At 38.8% G+C, this 22815-nt stretch overlaps 2 protein-coding genes across 2 annotated transcripts; both read right to left on the minus strand.

The window, feature by feature from the left end:
- Positions 1-312: 312 nt before the first annotated feature.
- Positions 313-1215, minus strand: LOC139457405 (uncharacterized). Its single transcript, XM_071238805.1, has one exon. The coding sequence runs from the start codon at positions 1213-1215 to the stop codon at positions 313-315; it is 903 nt and encodes a 300-aa protein (XP_071094906.1).
- Positions 1216-12190: 10975 nt separating this feature from the next.
- Positions 12191-17273, minus strand: LOC139457406 (uncharacterized). The gene is made up of 7 exons (XM_071238806.1): positions 16950-17273; positions 16455-16647; positions 15974-16117; positions 14964-15284; positions 14223-14480; positions 13584-13713; positions 12191-12197 (listed from the first exon to the last, which is right to left on the minus strand). Exons 1-7 carry the CDS (start codon positions 17271-17273, stop codon positions 12191-12193), a joined length of 1377 nt encoding a protein of 458 aa, XP_071094907.1.
- Positions 17274-22815: the final 5542 nt, after the last annotated feature.

The raw sequence follows: 22815 nt of genomic DNA on the forward strand, positions 1-22815 counted from the left end.
CAAATATACAAGATTTAACATTTTCATATATATTTTTTGTATTCTAAATATTTTACCATTAACATTACCTATCCAGAGTTTGTAAAATAAACTTGTCCTACACACTAAATCGAACGCTGACTTAAGATCTATGAACGCACAACAGAATCTACTTTTATGTAACAATAAGTATTTTGTAAAGGCGCCACCTTGCGGTGCTAGTGGTAGGACGCACAGTGAGCTGGCTCTCACTTTTAAGATCATTTCTCGCTGAAAACTATACCTATAACAACATGTAGTAACACGAAAATATAATTACAGGTACTGTTTTCATCATGGGCTGTGATATGGCCACATACAGAACCTATATTGACAGTCCTCTGTCTCCATCTCACCGGTGTCCTCTGCCTCCTCAACCTGGTCCTCTGTCTCCCCAACATGATCATCTGTCTCCTCAACATGGTCCTCTGTCTCCCCAACATGGTCCTCTGTCTCCTCAACATGGTCCTTTGTCTCCCCAACATTGTCATCTGTCTCCCCAACATGGTCCTCAACATGGTCCTCTGTCTCCCCAACATGGTCCTCTGTCTCCCCAACATGGTCATCAACATGGTCCCCTGTCTCCCCAACAGGGTCATCTGTCTCCTCAACATGGTCCTCTGTCTCCTCAACATGGTCCTCTGTCTCCCCAACATGGTCATCTGTCTCCACAACATGGTCCTCAACATGGCCCTCTGTCTCCCCAACATGGTCCTCTGTCTCCCCAACATGGTTCTCTGTCTCCACAACATGGTTCTCTGTCTCCACAACATGGTCCTCAACATGGTCCTCTGTCTCCCCAACATGGTCTTCAACATGGTCCTCTGTCTCCCCAACATGGTCCTCAACATGGTCCTCTGTCTCCTCAACATGGTTCTCTGTCTCCCCAACATGGTTCTCTGTCTCCACAACATGGTCCTCAACATGGCCCTCTGTCTCCCCAACATGGTTCTCTGTCACCCCAACATGGTCATCTGTCTCCACAACATGGTCCTCTGTCTCCCCAACATGGTCCTCTGTCTCCACAACATGGTCCTCTGTCTCCCCAACATGGTCCTCTGTCTCCTCAACATGGTCATCTGTCTCCCCAACATGGTCCTCTGTCTCTCCAACATGGTGATCTGTCTCCCCAACATGGTCATCTGTCTCCACAACATGGTCCTCAACATGGTCCTCTGTCTCCCCAACATGGGACATATCATTGACCAAAATATGGAAGTAATGTAACCAGTATATGTATAAGAGTTACTAAGACGTCTGTAGAAAAGGCAATTTAAGGGAAAGTGTAGTATATATAGATCACACACGACCTTTTTCCAACTTCGAACCCTGCCCAAAGGAAGAGTTAGACCACAAACAAACTTTTTGTCTGGTTGTGACTTTGACCTTTGACATAACAGATCGATGTGTCATCAGATGTTTTCAGAGCGAAGGAAACATGTGTTATTTATCTTGAGATGCCCAAGCAATGCATGGTTTCATAAGATAAGTGTGGCTATTAAACTGAGGCAAAATCATGAAACATCCCCATTTACACAGCTGGCAAATGAAACATAAGCAACAATCAAATTATCAATTTCCTTTATTCATATGCCTATAGTATATCGCACATTGAAAAGTGTTCACATGATGGTTCCTGATGCAGTATGCAATTTCATCCTATTCTTCAATACTCATAACAGAGTGTGATAACTGTTCGCTTGACAGTACCTACGGATTATGTTCACCAGTTCAGAGAACTTACTTTCCCTCAATCCTCCTTTTCTTTCTATATTGCCATGGATGAACAGGAACCAGGATGAGGGGATACCAGTTAGACTCTATCTCAGCTACATTGTGTTAGTAGAATTGTGAACTTTCCATTTGGTGTTTGGGTCCACATTTAAAGACATTAAGTCCCATTTATCATTCCTTTCAAGTGTTTACAAGAATTTCCTGAATGTCCTGGAAGAATTCCACTCCAGCTTGGCATTGGTTGGTCTTCTCACATTAGCCAGACCAGCCTTTATGTGTCCCAGTACCATTTGGCATACAACTTCTCGGTCGGCCTCCATTGAAATAACAGGACCCTCATCATCGCTGTCTGCAAATCACCTCTGATATCTGAAGGGGTGCAGCCTGTGTTTAGGACTCCCTTGTCTGGTCCTTCCAGACTGTCAACCTGGAGTACTCATCCAGGGATCTCAAGCAGGACTTCAGTTTCTGCAGCATTATGTAAAAAGATTTTAGCAATCAAAAAGAATTGTTGCCACATGTACTTACAGATAGAAGGCAGCAAAATCACTTAAGTTGTCATATGTGAGTCTTGTTATATGCTAAAAATTTAAGATAATCACATCTCAAATCTCAACCAGACAAAGCAGTGACTAACGTTATGAACTCGGTCCAGACAAACCGATGATAACTATTATGGACAATATCCCACATCACTGTGGTATGATTACATGCGATCAATGAGCCTACTCAATCACAACCTTATCTATTAATTAGGCTTGGAATGCTGGGAATCTTTTTAAGAGATGTCATTTAGTGATTGTTTCAACTCATCAACATGGAAAAATATATATTTAAAATCCTTGTCATTAAGCCAAACTATTGCTGGATGCAGTGTTAAATAAATGAGTTGGCTTTAACACTGCTTTGAACAGTATTCCAGATATATCACCGCATGTTAGTTTGATGTGGGAAGAAAGTCCTAAGTGATGCAGGTCTTTGATGAATCCCACGAGCATGTGTATAATGCTGACAAACCTAGCAACATAATCGGGGAGAACCAGGATTTGAACCCATGACTATAGGTTTCTGCTAAGCCCGAGAGATGCAACTCTGCACAGGAAATTGTAGTGCCTTAGATAATAGGACATCCGTGCCCACAGCGATAAGGAACAAACTGAAGACATATTTGCAAAATAACCATATGAACCAAACAGAATAATTTCAAAATATTTACCACTCACTGTTGCTCTTCTATGGTTTTTCTTTGCATTGATGCTGCACGGATGACTGTCTCTTTTATTCATCCGGACATTCTACAAACATAAGTAGCATTCACATCACAGAAATGTCCAAACTGTACATGTTGTACATTTGATTCAAATGAAAAGACCCCGGTTGTGATTCCAACTTAGAACTACCCTAATCATAATAATTCATGTCAAACATTCAGAGATGACATTTATCCCCATATTTAACAAATGTCAAAACAATATTTTGACAACAAAGTCAGGGTCATTCAACACATACATTACATAGGAAATAACTTGTTCGACAATGCAGAGAGATCCTCACCGAGGTGAATATCATTCCATGAATTATTGCCACATTTTCTTGAAATGCAGATTAATGCAATGCAGTATTTACTTTTATTTCTAGGTTATTTGTTTGGCTTTTCCATGGCACTGTTTTGACAGAGATCTAACCTTGATATGACACTTTGTTCAGAAATGACATAAATAAGAGAATACTTTATTATTCCCGAGAAAATTTGGGTTACATTGTAAAAGCACAGAGAAACAAGTATAAGATTCATGATTTAAGTTAAATACGATCGACCCTTGAAGATTCCGGGGTAGAATAGGTCTTCAGCAACCCATGCTTGCCGTAAAAGGCCATTATTCTTGTCGTAAAAGGCGACCAATGGGATCGGGTGGTCAGGCTCGGTGACTTGGTTGATGCATGTCATTGATCTCAATTCTGTGGCTCGATGCTCTTGATATCAATCACTGGGTTGTCTGGTCCAGACTCGATTATTTACAGACCGCCGTCATATAGCTGAGTGCGGCGTTAAACAACAAACCAACCTAAATACTCTCATACATACACACACAAACACAACATCCAAACACCAGGGTTAGAAATTGGCACTAGTCATTTTGATATTTTAAAGGTTTTGCTATATGCAATCATTTTAGGACTAGCGGACTGAAAGTGTTAGTTTCTACCGCTGCAAACACTAATCAACTAATGAACTGAGTGGTCAGACTAGGTTGTCATCATACTCTGAGGACATGGATCTTTGCTGATAATAACAATCACTAGATTGCCTGGTCCATGTTCAATTATTTACAGGCTGTCATCACAGAGGTGGACTATTGTGAGTGTGATGTTTCACATTACATTGAAATATACCATGATGAATACATGTAGATTGTATTTATCACAAACAAAAATACTCACCCAATACTTGGTCTGTGAACCTCCCCACAAACCCTGAACATGCTGAAACAGAAAACAACTAACTTGTCTTTATCCTTTCAATGTTTCAGTGTGAATTTGTTAAAGATTGATAAGCTGTCATTATTCATTGTAATCCATATCTCACTTTCAGGTGGTTCAGGTGGCAACACATGATTGGAATTGAATGCCACGTTTTGTTTGACATGTACTTTGCCAGATTTTTACCCTTGGTAACTAACCCTCATCATCAAATCCCAGCGTTATGTTGAGAATAAGGACACGACCCTTAAAAGTCCTGCACCTGTAGCTCTTATGCAAGCCCAAATAGAAATACCATGTCACAACAAACACTTGATCATAATAATAACAAAGGGTTTCCGAAAACAACAAAACTAAAAGGCCCTTGACGTTTACAGTAGTAACATGGAGATCAGGAAAATATCTAAATCAATCCATTCCATAAGATCTCTGTATAGAAATCATGGAACATTATGTCTCGAAGCCCTGCTACGTACCTGGCATCTGCAAGCTGCTCTTCCTTCCTGCGGCTGTCAATCGAGTTTTCGAAATACTTGACGTCCTCGTTGTGGATGGCTCAGGTGGATTTCGACCGGGATTTCCGAGTTAGAGGTGATTGAGAACAATGTATCGATACACGAGGTAAGCATATCGCAATCAAGCATCACGGTGTACATCGATTACACGAGGTTTGAGTGTTTGTTTACATTTGTGTTCCAAAATGGCGCCTTCGGCCATACAGGGAATTATGGGTAGACTTGCTTGTCCCAGAATAACACGAGTTGGTCACGAATGACGAGCGGTCATTTCTGCAGCAGTTACGGAAAGAGACGAGGTTGGCCGATCACAGTTCATACAGGCCATATTGGGAGCCGCGGGGATTTCGACAGTGTGTATTAGGAAGTATACCTATGTGGTGTATGGAATATGCGTTTGCCTACCATGCCAGGCAGTGTGACAAGGGATATCCCAGCGGATGTAATATTCCTACAGCAGAAACGTTTCACAACCTCGATTGCAGGGAGCTGAAGACGTGACATATTCAGACAGAGATCATAATACATAGACTGTTATATGGTCTCTGATTCAGGTAAGGAATATGTTAATAATATTGATCACGTATTAAAGTTATTTATCTTCTGTAAGCCACTTATTCTGTTTTATATATGTCAGTAAATGTGTGATTTAATTTTTGTAGTATAAGCAATCTACCTAACTTATGTTAATCCTTGCTAATGTATATGATGTAGAAATATGTTTGCTTACTTATATTCCTTTATCTAGATACTCTATAGTGACTCATTTTTTTAGTTCATACCGTACCGACTAAACTTACTTTTGCAGGTGTGAATAATCAAGAACAAATTAAATGACAGGAGTTTTGCAACAGTGAACATTGTGAAGTGGAAGATAAGACATTTGAAAGGTATGGATATTTTCACTTGAACTTGTTGAAGAATACCGTGATGACAACTTTATCATGTTGGGAATTTTGGCGTTGGGGTAGCCTAGTGGTTGAAGTGCTGAAGACCGAGGTTCGATTCTTGTCATGGGTACAATATGTGAAGTCTATGTCAGGTGTCCCTTCCTAGGGTGTTGCTAAAAACAGCGTAAAACCATACCAACTCATGTGGGGATTCCGGATTGGAATTGGTCCCCATCAACCTATGCTAGTTGTAAGAGAGGGTTATACAATAAAGGGAAATAGCACCTTGCCTACTATTGCCTGGTGAAAACAGCACCTTGTTATTTGTTTTACCTTGGGTCTGAATATGCCCGAATACATGAAATTAAACTTGCATGGTCACTTGTAAACACAAATAACTGAGAAATGTTCAAAAAGGTTTACATTAAAAACTAGCTTATACTTGCCGATTCTGATTTGGAGATGCAACTAAACCTATTGTGAAAATATAATATGCTTTGATTTCTTTGAATTAAAATAAATGCAATTAAACTTGCAAACACAAATAATCGTTAAATGTTAGTCACCTAAAAATAGTTTACATTAGAAATTAGACTCTGCTCAAATTTACTCATGATTCTGATTGGGAGGTGCAACTAAACTAATCATTGAAAGATCACATGCTTTGAAGTTTTAAGTAGCTTTACTCAGATTAGCTCAATGTCAAGCTGAACCTGAGTCTGGCGAAAATGTCAAGAAACTGGACAACAGGTATACGGTTGAATAGTAATTTTATAGAAATTTCATTTATATATATTTCGGCCAGGAATCAACATGTCTCTCCAGATAACAGACAACAATTAGTAGCCCTTTTGCCAAAACAAGGTGCTGTTTTCGTCCAAGAAATCAGTGACATTTTGCTGAGGTGCCGTTTTAGCCTCACCCATAAGAGATAACCTAATAGATCAGGTGATAGGCTCGGTGACCTGGTACATGGCATCTGACAGTGACCATCTAACAGTGTGGATTAATGTTCACTATATTAATCACTGGATTATCTAGAAGTTTGGGCCTACCTTTAGAATACAGTACCTAACTTTTCAAACATGTCACAGTACCCTGTGATGTAATTCGTAGTATTCTGTTGCCTGACACACTGGCAAAACAATGCCTTGTGATGTCAGGGGTCATTGGATGTGCATATATATGCTCTTTTCAGTGGTCTATCGTCTCCACACGCTATGTTGTTGCATAAGTTTTAATTATTTGTTTACTAAATATTGTTTTAAACATATTTATATGTGAACTGGATGGGTAAACAAGCAAAAACTTATTTGAATACCGCTCCAGAATTAGAATACAATATGATATGACAAAAGTACAGTCAAGGAATACAATTATATAAATGTTCTTATTATAGAAATTACGTTGTTGGCGCTGTCAGGTCGCATTTTTAGTAGTAATAGTGTACTGCAATATACGGCAAGGAATAGTATTATAAATTTAAGATGCTATGTACAATCACAAAACCTATTGGATAGCTGAATGTAGTCTTCTACTGATTTAAGAATTTCGAAGTTTATTTTTGACGTCCTTTCAGGATTACCTAATAGAATTGAATTTAGATCATATCCCTTAACATAATAGTACATATTCTGTCTTAAATCATTGTAATTTGGACATATGAGAAAGAAGTGGAGTGCATCTTCAGTGTGATGGCCACAGCTACATGCAGGATTATCTTATAAATATTGCCTGCGGATGCACATTTTATAACAAGTGCTTGTTTATTTTCTATATACTTTTATTTCATTTTGTACTTATTACAGTGGTTAAAATGATTATAAATATAAATTGAAACTTATAATGTGCAATAAGTCGGTTATACCTGAAACGACACCTTAGCAAAACGGCACTCACTCACCGAAAGCGAAAACGGCGATTATTACTTGACGAAAAAGACACCTTATTTTTTTTTTACCTTGGTAAAATAAATGAAATTAAACTTGGATTGATAACTTGCAAAGACCAATAATTGTGAAATGTTAAAACAAGTTTACATTAGAAATTAGCCTCTGCTCCAACTTATCCTATACCCGACTCAATTTATTGTGATAACATGCTTTCAAGTAAAATATATGGAATTAAACACACATCGTCTCATACAAACACAAATACATGTAGTTGTTAAACGTTGAAACAAGTTTACCTTCGAAATTAGTGCCCTACTCCAATTTACTCACCGATTGGCAGACACAGCTCACTTGTTGTGAATGTATTTTTCACTTTAAAGTTTAAAGTACTCAATGTCAAGCTGAGACTGTATTTAAGAATCCTAACATGGTGCAATTTTTCACAATGGCCTTTCGATGTGTCATTTGAACATGTTGAAAGGTTTTACAAGGGATATTTGTCAGTAATAACTGATGCTATTTCTGCCCTTACATTACAACAAATAAATCAGCCAATGTGGAACTACTTTATTGATATGTGGCAACAAACATACTTCAGGCTGTACAGTTTACAAATGGGTTAATATCTATGTCATCTTGTTCCTCCTTATGTCTGGGCAGTTGCTCGCTACAATTTCGGAACTTCTTTACAGTTACAAACAGAAAATACCAGAACCGTTAACTACTACAAATCAAATACTGTATGGGTTTCACTGAAAGTGTCGCCACAACTGAAAATCTTCAAATACCTGTATTTGGCTATAACTTTGACTATTTTTTTCTGTTCCTGCCTATTATCTATTCCTGCCTCAGGTAAAGATGCAGTGATTTATTTAAGTGCACACATATATCACAGATAAACTCCTGAAGTCTGAAAGTTATTTACAAGTTATACACATAAGGACTTAAAGGTGGAGAATGTATTGATGTCAACTTCTTTATTATGATGATCACAACATTTCGGAGTATATACTTACTCCTTCATTAGGTGAATATTCACAATTCTGCTCCAAATGCTTAGATCAATGCTCATATTGTCAACCATATTTGCCATTTTTATATCATATTCATGTGTATGATACATTTTATTTCTAATAATGGCGTAATTGGGACACACAAATATAAAGTAACCCAATACTTTCCGTAATGGGCGACAATGCTTGTCTAAAGAGTTGACTAACGCCATCAGGTGGCGATCAGGCTCGGTGACTTGGTTGATGCATGTCATTGATCCCAATTGTGTGGGTCGATGCTCATGATGTCAATCACTGGACTGTCTGGTCCAGACTCGATTATTAACATATAGCAAGAAACCAAATCATAAGTGCGGGATGAGTGATTTGAAATTAGCAAGTTTAATGTGACCTTCAATCACTACAACCTGATCTGAGTCTTGAAAAGATATGACTTTGATTCAGTGAAAATTTGCATCATGATAGTTTCAACTGCAGATACAGTTAATCTGTTTTTTGTACAGTTTCTGTTTATTCAATATATATGTTGTTCAAATAAGCTTTGCCCCTTCACCAACCCTATTCCTCTTGTGGAATAAATAGTGTCTAATAATTCAAACACCATCACTACTAATCATCCTAGTGAACACAACAAAGAAATGCACATCAAAAACGTCATTATTATTATTTCTGATCTCTGATAAATTAGAAAAAACTGTTATCCAGCAGGATACATTTCCTTGGTCCCAAGAAGCATGTTAAATAGTAAACCGACTCGATAAGTTGAATAGCAGTCAGCGTGGTTGTAAAGGCACAACTGACTAAGCCTTCACTACTCAATTAAGTAATTAACAGACAATTGCAAGTACTAATACCCACCCGACACTAATTGCCCTGTTAATCCCTAGTCCACAATGAGTTGACATTTTGCTAATTAGCTGTTTTTAGAGTAGCAAGGTAATAAACATCAAAGGTGGGGCAGGCTTTGATCATGTGTTCTGTAGAAGAGATGATGTCACTTGTTTTATGTTTATTTAGGATTAGCTACATCCCTTGATGCTACCAAGGCAGCCCTTGAGATTATCAGACAGTTTGGCTAGACACAAACTGATGTCTCCCTTGTAGCACACTATGTGTCAGACACAGACTTTGACCACTCTGTGCAGATGCATATCAATGCATAAAGAACATTGGGTAGATGATTCAACAATGCCACACAAGTCAAAGTTGGGTTTCACTGTATTTAGAAACAGACGATGGATCCAAAACTTTTTAACAGTAATTATGATTAATTTAAACTTTGCCAGGCCAATATTTTGGCAGATTTGCATGCTATTGTTAATCTTCATTTAGTTAATTTTCAAAAAAGATAGGATAAATGATAAAATATGATAATTAGTCATGAATATTTGAATTCAGATCAGAACAAACAGGGAGGGTCACCCCAAAATGTGAGAGTCTCTAGGGGAGGGTTTTGACAAAATGGACAATAAAATATAAAGTGCTTTGCATTTTCTTTCAGGGAGGGTTGTGTCAAAAATGAATGAGAACATACCGGTAATATAATGACCGGCCCCTTTAATGTAAGATACATGAACATAGTTTTTAGTTGATGGTTCAGGTTGTACTTTTCAGTTGAATTTCTTATCACTCTCTATGATGGACTACCAATTAACGGTAGATATTTAATATCCATAATAACTTAGATAAATGCTTCTACAGTCTCATTCTAATTTGTCAAAATTTCAATATAGCTTCCATTAATGAATTAATGAATTTGGTGAGAATATCTATTGTCTGAATTCCTAATATACTTTCTTTTGTATTTGGTGTGCAAGGGTAGCCTAGTGGGTGAAACAGTCTCTGAAACCCGGGTTCAATTCACCACATTGGTACAATGTGTGAAGCCCATAGCTGGAATATTGCTAACAAGCTGCAAGAAACTATACCAACTCACTCGCTCATTATGTTGTATTTTGAGATCACTTACATGACATGTGTTTTGATAATTATGAATAGTTGCATTCATGTATTTATGTATAAGAACCTATGTAACTTAGTTTTGCATAGTCTTGTTTACCCTTCCTTACATTTTGATGTAATGCAAACATTCAAGCAAAATTCAGGTGAACCTTGTGGTATTGTTTTAGAAGACCGGATACATTTTTGTATTTTCTGAACACTTTTCTGTTTGCGATGGCTTATTTACATGTTCAAAGATTGGTTAAATATCAGTTGCAAGATAAATTGTCAATACCTCACTGTTCGAGAAAACAACTTTAAACATTTGTAAATATGTGTGTGTTTCATAACTTTTGACTAACAAGTTTCTAAAGATGTTATGAAATGTTTCAGGTACCTGGATTTCACAATCTGACACCAGCTACATTTAAGCAGATCTTGCTCACACAATTCAGACAAGGGACTCCCCGGAAGATGAACAGTACTCCTGATAACAACCAACAGTTTCACCTCAGAAAGTGATGATTCTGAATGAATAATGCCACATCAGTGTGACTGTAGGTGGTTTTATTATGACACCAATGAAGTCTGAATTAATTTATGCCAAAGCACTGTGACTATGTCCAGGTTGTGTACACCGATGCTGACTATACAAATCTGAATGACTTTTGTGGTTTACTGCAGAAACATAATTGACTTTAGATATTCTTCTTCAATAAAATTCTTCCGAGATTTGACTAATTTGTTTATTTAGAAAATGGCATTGAAGCGTCTGTTCTGTAAGGCCTTGCAAACACCACTGGTTACTTTATGCTAGTTCCTCTTCTTGCTTGATAAAATTTCAATTTGTGATATGTACCAATGAAATGCCATATAATCAATAAAAAAGATTTTTTTCCAAAAACATGATTTGTTTTGCTTCATTAGCATAAAGACATATAATACTGATCAGCCATAACATAGGTGCTGAACAAATATAAAATGTACTAATGCCCTGAATGTTTTCCTACTATAAATACAACTCACTTAACAAAAGTTGTAGTTCCACCTTAGTAGACAAATGACATTGATATTTTTTCTGTACTTTATTTAGGTGTTTTCTATGGATGCCATTAGTCTTATGCACCAATTTGGGACAATTGTATTCTGTTTTATATTCCAATGAAACTACACTGTCCCGATATAGCAAGTACTGATACCGTTTCAAACTTATCTGTTAATCTCAACAGGGCCAAATGCCAAAGCACATAGCCAATGACTTTCCATTTTTTTCTGAGTGAGAATGCTGTTTTTTCCACTTTTAGCAATATTGCAACAATATCATGGTGGGGGACACCAGCAATAAGCTTCACACATTGGACCCATGTCGCGAAACAACTTGTGAACAATGCATGCCCACATATCTCAGTTTGAGGAGGATATTTACAACTAAAATAACACAGAATATTACAACAGGTACCTGTAATGCACAGGCTAACATTATTTACCAGAAGCAAGTCATGAAGGAAATTCAATGAAGTTAGTATTTTGGATATAACAAGTACATATACCGTTACAAATAGTGTTATTATCATCTCACTAGGACCAAAGGCCCAAGTGAGCACATTGTCAATGACTTTTTCTTTTTCTCAGTGCAAACTGGAAGTCTGGACATGAAATTTAAGGATATCATTATACGAGAACTGATGTTTGTTCATTAAATACCATTAACATCTGAAAAGGACAGTATATGAAATTGAACAATTTTCTTCTCCAAAAATGTTTTAGGAGGATATTTACCATTAAAATAACACAGAATATTACAACAGGTACCTGTAATGCACAGGCTAACATTATTTACCAGAAGCAAGTCATGAAGAAAATTTGCATCCGGATACCTTCCGGAAACCTTCCGGAAACCTTCCAGATGCCTTCAACAACCTTCAAATTGCTTGGTATTTTCAAGTTAATTTTTTTATGTGTTTCACACTTAAGTGAACAAAATGCACCCCCCAAATTTTGACATTTTTTTGGGAAGGTTTCCGGAAGGTATCCGGGCCGGATCCAAAATGGGAAGGTATCCGGAAGGTTTCCGGAAGACGGAACTCTACACTTTTTTTGCTGTGTAACTTTGTACATGGAATCTACATGCATATGTATAAATTATCATGAAGTAATTGTCGCGATATTCGAAAAATAGTATTATACACATTGACAAGAAATGATGTCACGACGGCTTTTGTCCCTTTAATTAAATAACTTTTTTGCGTCGAGTTAGTTCACAAATTATGGGAATGACTTATGTCTTCATTTTCACGTGTGAACATATATTTCTTAGTAAAATAAAATATTATGTTTTGTATCATTGAAAGAGGTGGCTTTGAAAATAAATATTGACCTATATTTCAGAGACATTAACCTGCAAAAGCGGATTCATAATCGATGCACGTTCATGGCTCGGTAAGGTAGACGCTACACGTACATGTCTTCCAGAGCAAATTAGTACGGATACAACGAACAAAAAGCATTAAAAAGTGAAATTGTACTGAAAATAAATGGAACATACATACAGAAGCTCACCTGCATCATCTCGAGGGGGGAGTGGTCCAGAAAGAACTGTGAATAAGATAATGAACTATGTGTCACATCTCTAAATGAGTGGGGAATTAGTAAAACACGTTGCTATACTGACATGGTAAAAGTTGTTCATCATAATATTGTCATACGGAACTGTTAGGGAACTTCCAATTAACAGTTGCTCTCCACAAATTATATGAAATGATTCATTCAACGTTAAACTGATTTTCAGATTGACGCCTGAGCGGTCATTTGGTAATTTATTCATACCCTTAAAAAAGAAACCTGTTACTTCTTTTCAGAAATGGAATTTATTTTAAAAAGTACCCATACGAAGCTCAATCAATCTATCTGTATTCCAGCTGATGACAATCATAGATTATATATTACACAGCATTGTTGATGCTGACAAACAGACAGATATAGACATTAAGTATTGTTTGATGACAGTGTAAAAGTGCTTTCTTCATTTTAAGCCATTGTGGCACTGTTTCCAGTGTGACTGGCTTAGGTAAATTAAATTGAAGTAACACAGAACATAACCTACGCAGGAGGGAGCTGCTGATAAGTCCCTCAATCTCCTCGAAGCAGCCCAGCACTGGGAGGGCCAGTTTCAAGTTGCTTCTACCCGTAGTGTTGACCAACGCTAATGGCAGCATTATTTGAGAGAGAGCTGCAAAATGATAGTACAAAGTCTGTAAGTCTTGGGCGTTGGGACAGCCATGTGGTTAAAGCGTTCGCTCGTCATGCCGAAGACCCAGCTTGGATTCTCCACATGGGTACAATGTGTGTCCCCCACCGTGATATTGCAGAAATATTGAAAAAAGCGGCATAGAAACATACATACAAAACACAGGACTGCATAAGAGATATATCACAAAATTAGAGTGTGAGTGAGTGAGTTGGGTTTAACACCGCTTTGTTTTCCAGGTATATCCCGGCGTCTCAGCAGGATGAGGGAGGCAAGCCCAAGTGATGCAGGTGTTAGTTTTCTATCCCTTAGGTGAAACCCACAAGCATTGTATGGTGCTGACAAACCTAGAAACATTATGAACCACCGAGCGCAGATTTCCGGCGCACCTAAGGGACACTATTCTGCACAGTGAATTACGGCGCCTGCAAACAGGAAGAATACATAGTATGTGCGTGGAATATATGAGGTACGTTCATTAGTTAACCCACCTTTGGCAGCTCCAAGGGGAATGATGACAGCCCAAGTGCTACCAAACGCCACCTGGTGTGTCATGATGACAAGGCCGACAGCTAGGACCGATATTCCCATCAATAAAAGGGCAGGCTTTTTTAGCTTTTGATTCTGGAAATTTACCAGTATTACCAGCACAAAAAACTGACTGGCGAACAGACAAATGACAACGAACCAATGGATGTGGATAAGTAGTGTGCTGATTATGACGATTTCTGTCAGAAGGATTGACAACCCTGTAAGACAGAAATAAATCCATGAGTACTATCATCAGACACGAACAACATTCCTATAATCCTATAAGGTAATAGCACACAACTATGAATTACATGCCGCAACAACTAAATGGGTCAGGCTCATTTGTAGAAAATCGTCTTAAGATAAGGGGCCGACCAAATTCAACAGATATTATCATTAGTTATCTATTCAATAACGACTAATAATATCAAATTTTATAAATCCTTGTTTTTTGTTAGATACAGTTGATATACCAAGTTCAATGTCAGGGTCAGACATCCAAGACACCCTAGTTTTTTGTTTTTTTGTTTTTTGGTTTGTTTTTTTTTGGAGGGGTGGGGGGAGGATCTGGTTATCGAACCAATCAGGCGCAGGTTGTGGGACATAAGGAACGGGGCTGTGCACATCGCTTTAGAACACCTCAGAGCACTTGCTGAGCCGTTCACCCTGATTCAAGTTTAGCGATGCATTTGAAAACCTACCAACAGAGGCAGCAAGTCTTATCGAGAGGAGGAAATAAAACGGTGGGTGTTTGAACAGCTTGGGCGCATTCTGCTGGGTCTGTGAGTTCTTCTGCAGAAAACTACCAGCGACAAGTCCTATCACAGCAGTTATCACAAACACTCTCATTGAATGTGACACATCCCATCCATGAGGAAGGCCGACCACGATGGCAATGATACCAGTGATGTTCCCAACGGTGAAGCTGGTGTGGCTGATAAGAAGAGCGAGAGCTGGACAAGTGTAGAGGTGGTCCACGGTAGCTACAACGCCAATCGTCCGAAGAAGACCCACAGCAAAACCTGACAAAGATTTCGTAAGGCCTTTATCAAGGTCAAATATCCAAAGACAAATTATTGATAATGTTATGTCCTCCTTTTGTAGAGGACAGCCTCAAATATATGTACATATTCTATATCTAAAATTGGTCCAGAATATTTGTCAACAAAGGCAAGTGATCAGCAGAAGTTGGTTTCGATAAAAGAACCCATACCTTTTACACTTACTGTCTTTGACAATTAACTGCATTTGAGTGAGTGAGTGAGTGAGTTGGCCACGGAACTACATTTGAAAATACTCGCATAAGCGTTTGGATGTATCTGCCCTACTCAAATGTCTATTAAAATGCGTCAAGTCTTCAGCAAATACTACTCGCACTTCCATCTTGTCATATTCAGTCCAACATGGATACACGGAATAATCCTTTTAAAATATGCATAGTTTATTACAAACAGCAGTGCGAAAGGTAAGGTGAATATAGCGTTCTTACGTTAGGCCTAAAAATAGCGTGTATGTTTAGTTGCCAACATATATGTCGTCTGAAACAAAAACAAAAAAACTTTACAAGTAGTCCAGGCAATCTAGGCCATTTTTGCACTCAACTTGGAACAAGGTCCCGAAAACTACATACTAAAACCCCCAAACAATCCCGGTTTGGGAAATATGTCTAATTTGCATAATCCATATAAATATTTTAAAGACTTTGACAGACCTCCCATGATGCCAAATAGGATACCCAGTATATCGGCTGTGGTTGTCAATGACGAAAAGTAAGAGCAACAGATGAGTAGAACACTTCCGCCCAGGGCGACCTTCCGGAAGCCGTATTTGATCATAAGCGGCGCACAGGAAGCAGCTGAAACACACCACAGGTATGCAACAGAAAGTTACACTATTTGTGTCTAAATGAAAATGTAACAATATATAGTTTCTATCTGGACATGTTACGCATGTTAGTCATGAATAAATACACTGGCGCAAAAACAAAATATGACGTTGGGACGTTGGTGACCACTGTGAATTTGCCTTAGATGGTTACAAACGGTCGCTCGTCAATCCGAAGCCTCGGTTTCGAGTCACCACACGGGTACAGTGTGTGAAGCCAATTTCTGACGTTCCCGGCTATGCTGTTGCTGAACAAATGCACAGAGCCACGTAAACAATAATCACTCAGTTATCTTAAAATCAATTACCTGCCAGTGCAGAAAACACACAAAATGTGATTAGTACTTTAGGGACCGTCTTTCTGCCTTCCCTGGAATCTCTTCTTAAAACGAACCGGAGAAAAAACATCAAGGACTTGTAGAACCCAACTGTGATGTTCACTATCACACTGGCAAATATGGGAACGAGAAAAAGAATGGTCTTCTTACACTTAGACGTAAGCTGAAATTAACGAAGGAATATTGTTACTCTCTGTTCAATGTCAGTGATGTCATAATGACTTTGTTACACGCTGTTTCTGGGATTTTGTCCCATGTCTACGATGTCTTTCATTGGATTTTGAAATTACAAACAATGCTAATTTCTTCTTTTGTTTTCTTTATTGGGTTATGTTATTGGTTACTCAATAAAACCTGCAAATATGAAAATAACATTCATCTCCAAAATGAACCAAAAACATCACACAGCCAAACGTCACATAAACTTTGAAACCTTTGCATTAAAAACAATATTTCAAGGCTTACCGTACGTGGCTCGGTTATTACTTCAATGTAATCATACGCAGGGTTGGTTCCAGCAATGCATTCATAGTCATTAGCTTCTGATTGGCTTCCTTCAATAGCCTGATAACCAGAGGCTGGGTTGACATCGTCAATGTAGTTATATTCAACAGAAACAGGATTACTGTGGTCGGTGCTAGCGTAACTACCAGCAGTAGACATAGTTTCATCAATGGATTTGTACTCGCTTGGCTTGTTTTCTTCCAGGATCTCTTGTCCTTCGTCATAAGAAGGGAGGATTTCATCAGCGGATTCCTGATGAGAAGTTGGTCTGAATTCAGCCGACATTGTTGGTAATGTCAGAGTAATATAGGCTATTTGTAGCAAGTTCGTATGTACCTGATCTAACAGAGAGGCAATGGACGACAAAGTGAAATCGTTACACTACATTGTGTTTTGCGGAAGTTTCGTTTTGTAGTTTTTTGTTAAATATTCATGATAAAGTTTCACAACTCGTGTTACTTCTAATTGCGGAAATTGTAGCCGGATGCCACCACATTATTCGAAATCTGACTACGGTATGACTGCTATTATCATCACCCAACGAACCACGCAATTGAAAACCTTAAGATTTTTTAGGGATTAGAATTGAATAATTGTAATATTTCATACACCGAGAAACCTTAAAATGTTAAAAGAATAATTATCTCAGTAACCTCTAGTCTTGGATATGTCATGTGTATGTATATTTCCTCAATTCCCTGACTAGTAATCTTAAATAAAACAAGCGTCTGCATTGTTTTTCCAATGTCCCCGGCAGACAGACTGAACCATTTTCAAAAAGCAATGTTGTGGCATTGATTCTCAACTTATGTAGATGATATGATGACACAGGGTGTTTGATTAGAATGCAAGGTGTGTGCTCTGTGAATCTATGTTTTCTGTCTTTTTTAGGTTGTAGATTATTTTTTGGACCGTGATTATAGCCTTTTCACTTTGACCACATACGCAAATGCATGACAGGACTGTTTTTCAGCGATCCACTCATATAATTTTCACGGCTATCTAACCCTTTACTCCTAAGAGAATCTTTCGAGAGGTTACTCTCTGGCACTGATCAGACACAGGCACACGCACACGCACACACGCACACACGCACACACACGCACACACACACGCAAACACACACACGCAAACACACACACGCAAACACACACGCAAACACACACACACACATTCGAGTGCCTGGTCACGCCGTGAAACTTTGAAGGTCCCGTGACACAGATTTTAATTCTCTGTTTGATTCCTTCTAAGGCATGCCAAACATCATTTGCATTACATACTTCGAAACGATGTTCAGATGAACATTTTTTACAGTAGTATTTCTGTCTTCTGCGCGAACATGGATTCAAACATTATTTTCAAGATAGGCCAAAAGTTTACAAATGCCATGCATGTAATCTCTCTCCGCATGAACACATATTTTGGTTTCGCAACTCAAAGCAACAATGTTGCTCTCATACTTCCTCCATCCATGACGAGCGTCTGTCCTAATATCAATGCTGCGATAATCTTCTTCCTGGTCAATTGTTTTCAACAATGTGATACACACAGCATTCTTTATGGCGTCATCACAAGATTCGTCGTCTAAATCACTAACAATCTCACAAGAACAAATGCCTCGGAACAAACTCCCAATTTAGGCATGTGTGCACAATCTTTATTTGTAAACACTATTTCAAAAAAGAATGTCTGTTAGTTGAATCTGATTATCAATATTCAATTCAAGTGACCAAAACCTACACAAAAAACCCTATTAGGTTGTAGATTTTTTTAAAATCTAGTCGCTAATTCTGATGTTACTAACGTCAATTTCGTATTTTGGTATCCTTGCTGTTATCTTTTCTAAAACTGTTGTTATACTGCTGTTCATCCGTAAACCTACAGTCCGTTGTAATTTGACCACGAATACATCACATTGTCCACATGTGCTGTGCTACTTCATAGCGCAACCTTGAATAAGCTCCGCCAACTGTAATTAAGGCAGACACTCAGAAACGACAGATTCGATTTTTTGTGATCAAACTACAGAAACTGTATCGACTTATGTCTGATTATGGAGCCAGTTGTGGTTCCCAAGGTTTGCCATTCAAGTTGATACCGAGTTTGACAGTCAGTGGTGATCGAGCTCCTCTCGACATTCGGTTGTTTTTAGTTTGCCAGTCATTGTTCGAAACTGAAACACCGCCAACTTGCGGGCTATTTATATCAGCGTGTGGCTTTAAACTGAATAAAAATTGAAGTATTATTAAGTGAAACTCGTGGCATACCTCCCAGGTCAACTGATCCACAGCTAGAAATGGAGAGTAGGGCGTTTCCAACCGAGGAAGATAAAACAGCTCCAGAATGAGCGGATAAGCAAATCAATACTAGTGACCCGTGAAGAGCCGGGTTAGAATAAGTCTTCAGCAACCCATACTTGCAGTAACAGGCAAGTATTCCTGTCGTTAGAGGCGACTAACGGGATCGGGTGGTCAGGCTCGCTGACTTGTTTGATGCTTGTCATCGTATCCCAATTGTTTAGATCGATGCTCATGATAAAAATCACTGGATTGTCTGGTCCAGACTCATTTATTTACAGACAGTCATCATATAGCTGGAATATTGTTGAGTGCGGCGTTAAACAACACACTAACAAGTGGTTTGTAGTGTTAATAGTGACAAACAGTGCAACATATCCTAGATAACAAGGACGTGTTATATTTTTATGTCCACTGATCCAGAATCCCGCATTGTGATTGGTCTGCAAGTGGTATAATCGAACCTGAACTGGACCATGTTTTTGTTCGAGAAAGAAAAAGCACTACTTTTCCAAAGCTGACGGGTAGGCAATTTCATACATTGACTGGTCTTTTTTAATGAGCTGTTTCAACAAGCACTTGCAAATTCTTAATCAGAAGCAAAACGAGCCGTACCACCATGCGTGTGATCACCTACGGTTTACGGCATTTCAGATTAGATGATACAACTTTGAGAAAAAAGACGACTTAAAAGTTGAAATCCTTCCGCAATATGCAATTCCCGTCTAGATATTACTTCCGGTATCGTTTCATTGTGAAAGCACATGAATAATTCAGAACAACTTTAAACTTCATTTACTCCATTTCCTCCAGATGTATTACAAGCAAAGTTGTGAACGTGTTACATAACTCCTCTTTGGGAAGACGGCGTGTAAAGTCACGTGCGTCAAGCTACACAAGTTTCGGTTTGTATTTAAGATATGTCTAACGAAGTATGGCTTAAAAACTGAATCTCTTGTCTGCAGCTACCATAATGAAATTAAAGGTTATATGCACTTCTGGAACAGAAGGTGAATTATGATTTAAACAGCGCCAAAACTGAGTCTGTTATAAGATGTGGGGTGAGGCGAAATGGGGTTTAGCATCGCGTCCAAGATTATTGCACTTAAATAGCAACGTGCATGTACGTGTGTGTTTGTGTGGCTGCTTGTACTAGTCCGGACTGACGCCGATTCATAGTGCTAGCACACTGAGATACCATGCCGCAGTTTAACATGAATACCCCACTCAGACACAATATACTGACTCCGACTTCACCAGTCCTTGTTTTTGCCCCTTAATGCCGATCGCCAGACAGGGTAACAACAAGTAACATCTTTTAACGTCTTTTGGTATGACACAGCCGGGGATCGAACCCCGGACATTAGGTTCTCCGGGCGGACGCTCTACCACTAGCCAATGGAGGAGAACTGTTTAGGGTTATAAGAACTGACTACAAGATATCTTGGATAGTAAAGGCATATAAACATTTTACCAAATGGGTCAAAAAGGAAAAAAGTAGTTGATTAGGGTGTTGTAGGTGCATTGCATGCAGTAGAAGATTTCACCCAAAACAGAGACATCAAAGACATAAAACAAGAAAACTACCGCGTCTTTGTAGGATGTAAAGTACAAACACACGGATAAAAATTGTAGACCAAATTAGTATCGCGGTTCTACAGCTCATGCATGTACGTCGCTAAGTAAGTGCTATAATCCTGGACGCATTTCACGTCACCTCACCTCACCAAAATCGATTTTTAGTCACAGACTCGGATAGTTTCCTAGTGGAATGCAGAGTGCATTACTGATCATCATTTTCATTTGTGGGGGCTTTGATAATCAGCAGTCCTCATGATCATTGGGACATTGGTCGTCTTCAGCGGAATCCTGATGAGTTAAGGTAGTAGATTTTTTCACCTTGACCAGTAAAAGTTTGGCTGTTGCAGATCCGGGTTAGAACAGGTCTTCAGCAATACATGCTTGTCGTAAAAGACGACTATGCTTGTAAGAGGCGACTAACGGTATCGGGTGGTCAGGCTTGCTGACTTGGTTGATGTATGTCATTGCATCCCTACTACCTTGGATCGATGTTCATGATCATTTACAGACCGCCGTCAGAAAGCTGGAATATTGGAACAAACAACGAACAAATAATTGATAAAATGTATCGTACGGATTGTCGGTGGGCTGTTCAACGGTAATCCATAGAGCCAGCGAGCGCTATAACAGGGACATATTCTGTCCTTGCAAAGTATTCTCACATATCTCACCTTATATTTCTGAGCATGCACTGACAGTTTACTTTGAATCTCATCTCATAATAGAAATTTTTTTTACACGGACATAATACTATGATGTTGCATTTGTAAATTCAAATTTAATACGATATCGTATTCTCGTAACTAAATGTATGTTTGATTTTGGCCTGAGAACGAACAGTCATATAAGGGTATATATTGATTTGTCACTTGCATGAAAGACTGATTTATTAGTCAAATGTGTGTTTATCCGACCGCCTTTGTATCGATACAGCGTTTACACCTAGAAAGGAGGGCGGGTGGTTCGATCTCCAGCCGCGTCATACCGAAAATAACCCGTTAAAAGTTGAAATTTGAGTTTTTTCTGCCTGGCGCTCGGCATAAAGGTGATAAAACAGGACCTGTATACTGTGTGAGAGAGAGGTATCTACAGCTTTTACAGAACATGTAAAATAATTTTGTAAAAACAACATTTTGACACACACACACGTCTGATCTAAACTGACGCTGATGATGCAAAGGAAATGAAACGGCAATAAAAGCACTGTAGGCATGTTGAATCTGGCCGCGTCATACCAAAAGACGGTAAAAGATCGTACTTGTTGTTATCCTGCCAGACGCTTAAGGGGCAAGAGTAGGGACTGGTTGGCTCGAAGTCAGTATAATGTGTCTGAGTGGAGTATTCATGTTAAACAGCTGCATGGTATCTCAGTGGGCTAGCACGATAACTTGGCATTAGTCTGGACTAGTACAAGCTTCCACCACCACCCCACCACCCCACATCCCCACCCCCACCCCCACACAGCCACACACACAGCCACACACACACACACACACACACACACACACACACACACACACACACACACACACACACACACACACACACACACACTCACTCACTCACTCACTCACTCACTCACTCACTCACTCACACACACTCTCACACTCACTCACACACACACGCTCTATATAAGTGCACTTATCTCAAACGCGACCTTAAACCCAATTTCACCTCACCTCACCTCCAAATATATACCCCAAAAAACAGTTCAGCGCATTTTGTTACATTGATGATTGAATGCGCTGGCCCCAAATCTATGGTATAAAAAACAGGACAACAACGATCATGACGTTTTACAAAGTGGTATTCAAGATACTGGTGGACATTTCATTTCGTGCAGTATCAGTATAATTGTTATAGAGCTGCAGGCTTCCCCAGACAGTTGTGGCAGCTAAGTTGTTGCTACAAATGACGGGTATGCCGCTTGAGTAGCAGGGATCGGGCTC

Source organism: Haliotis cracherodii, unplaced genomic scaffold (assembly GCF_022045235.1).
Source record: "Haliotis cracherodii isolate W230 unplaced genomic scaffold, xgHalCrac1.p SCAF_12, whole genome shotgun sequence".
NCBI classification, from domain to species: Eukaryota; Metazoa; Mollusca; class Gastropoda; order Lepetellida; family Haliotidae; genus Haliotis; species Haliotis cracherodii.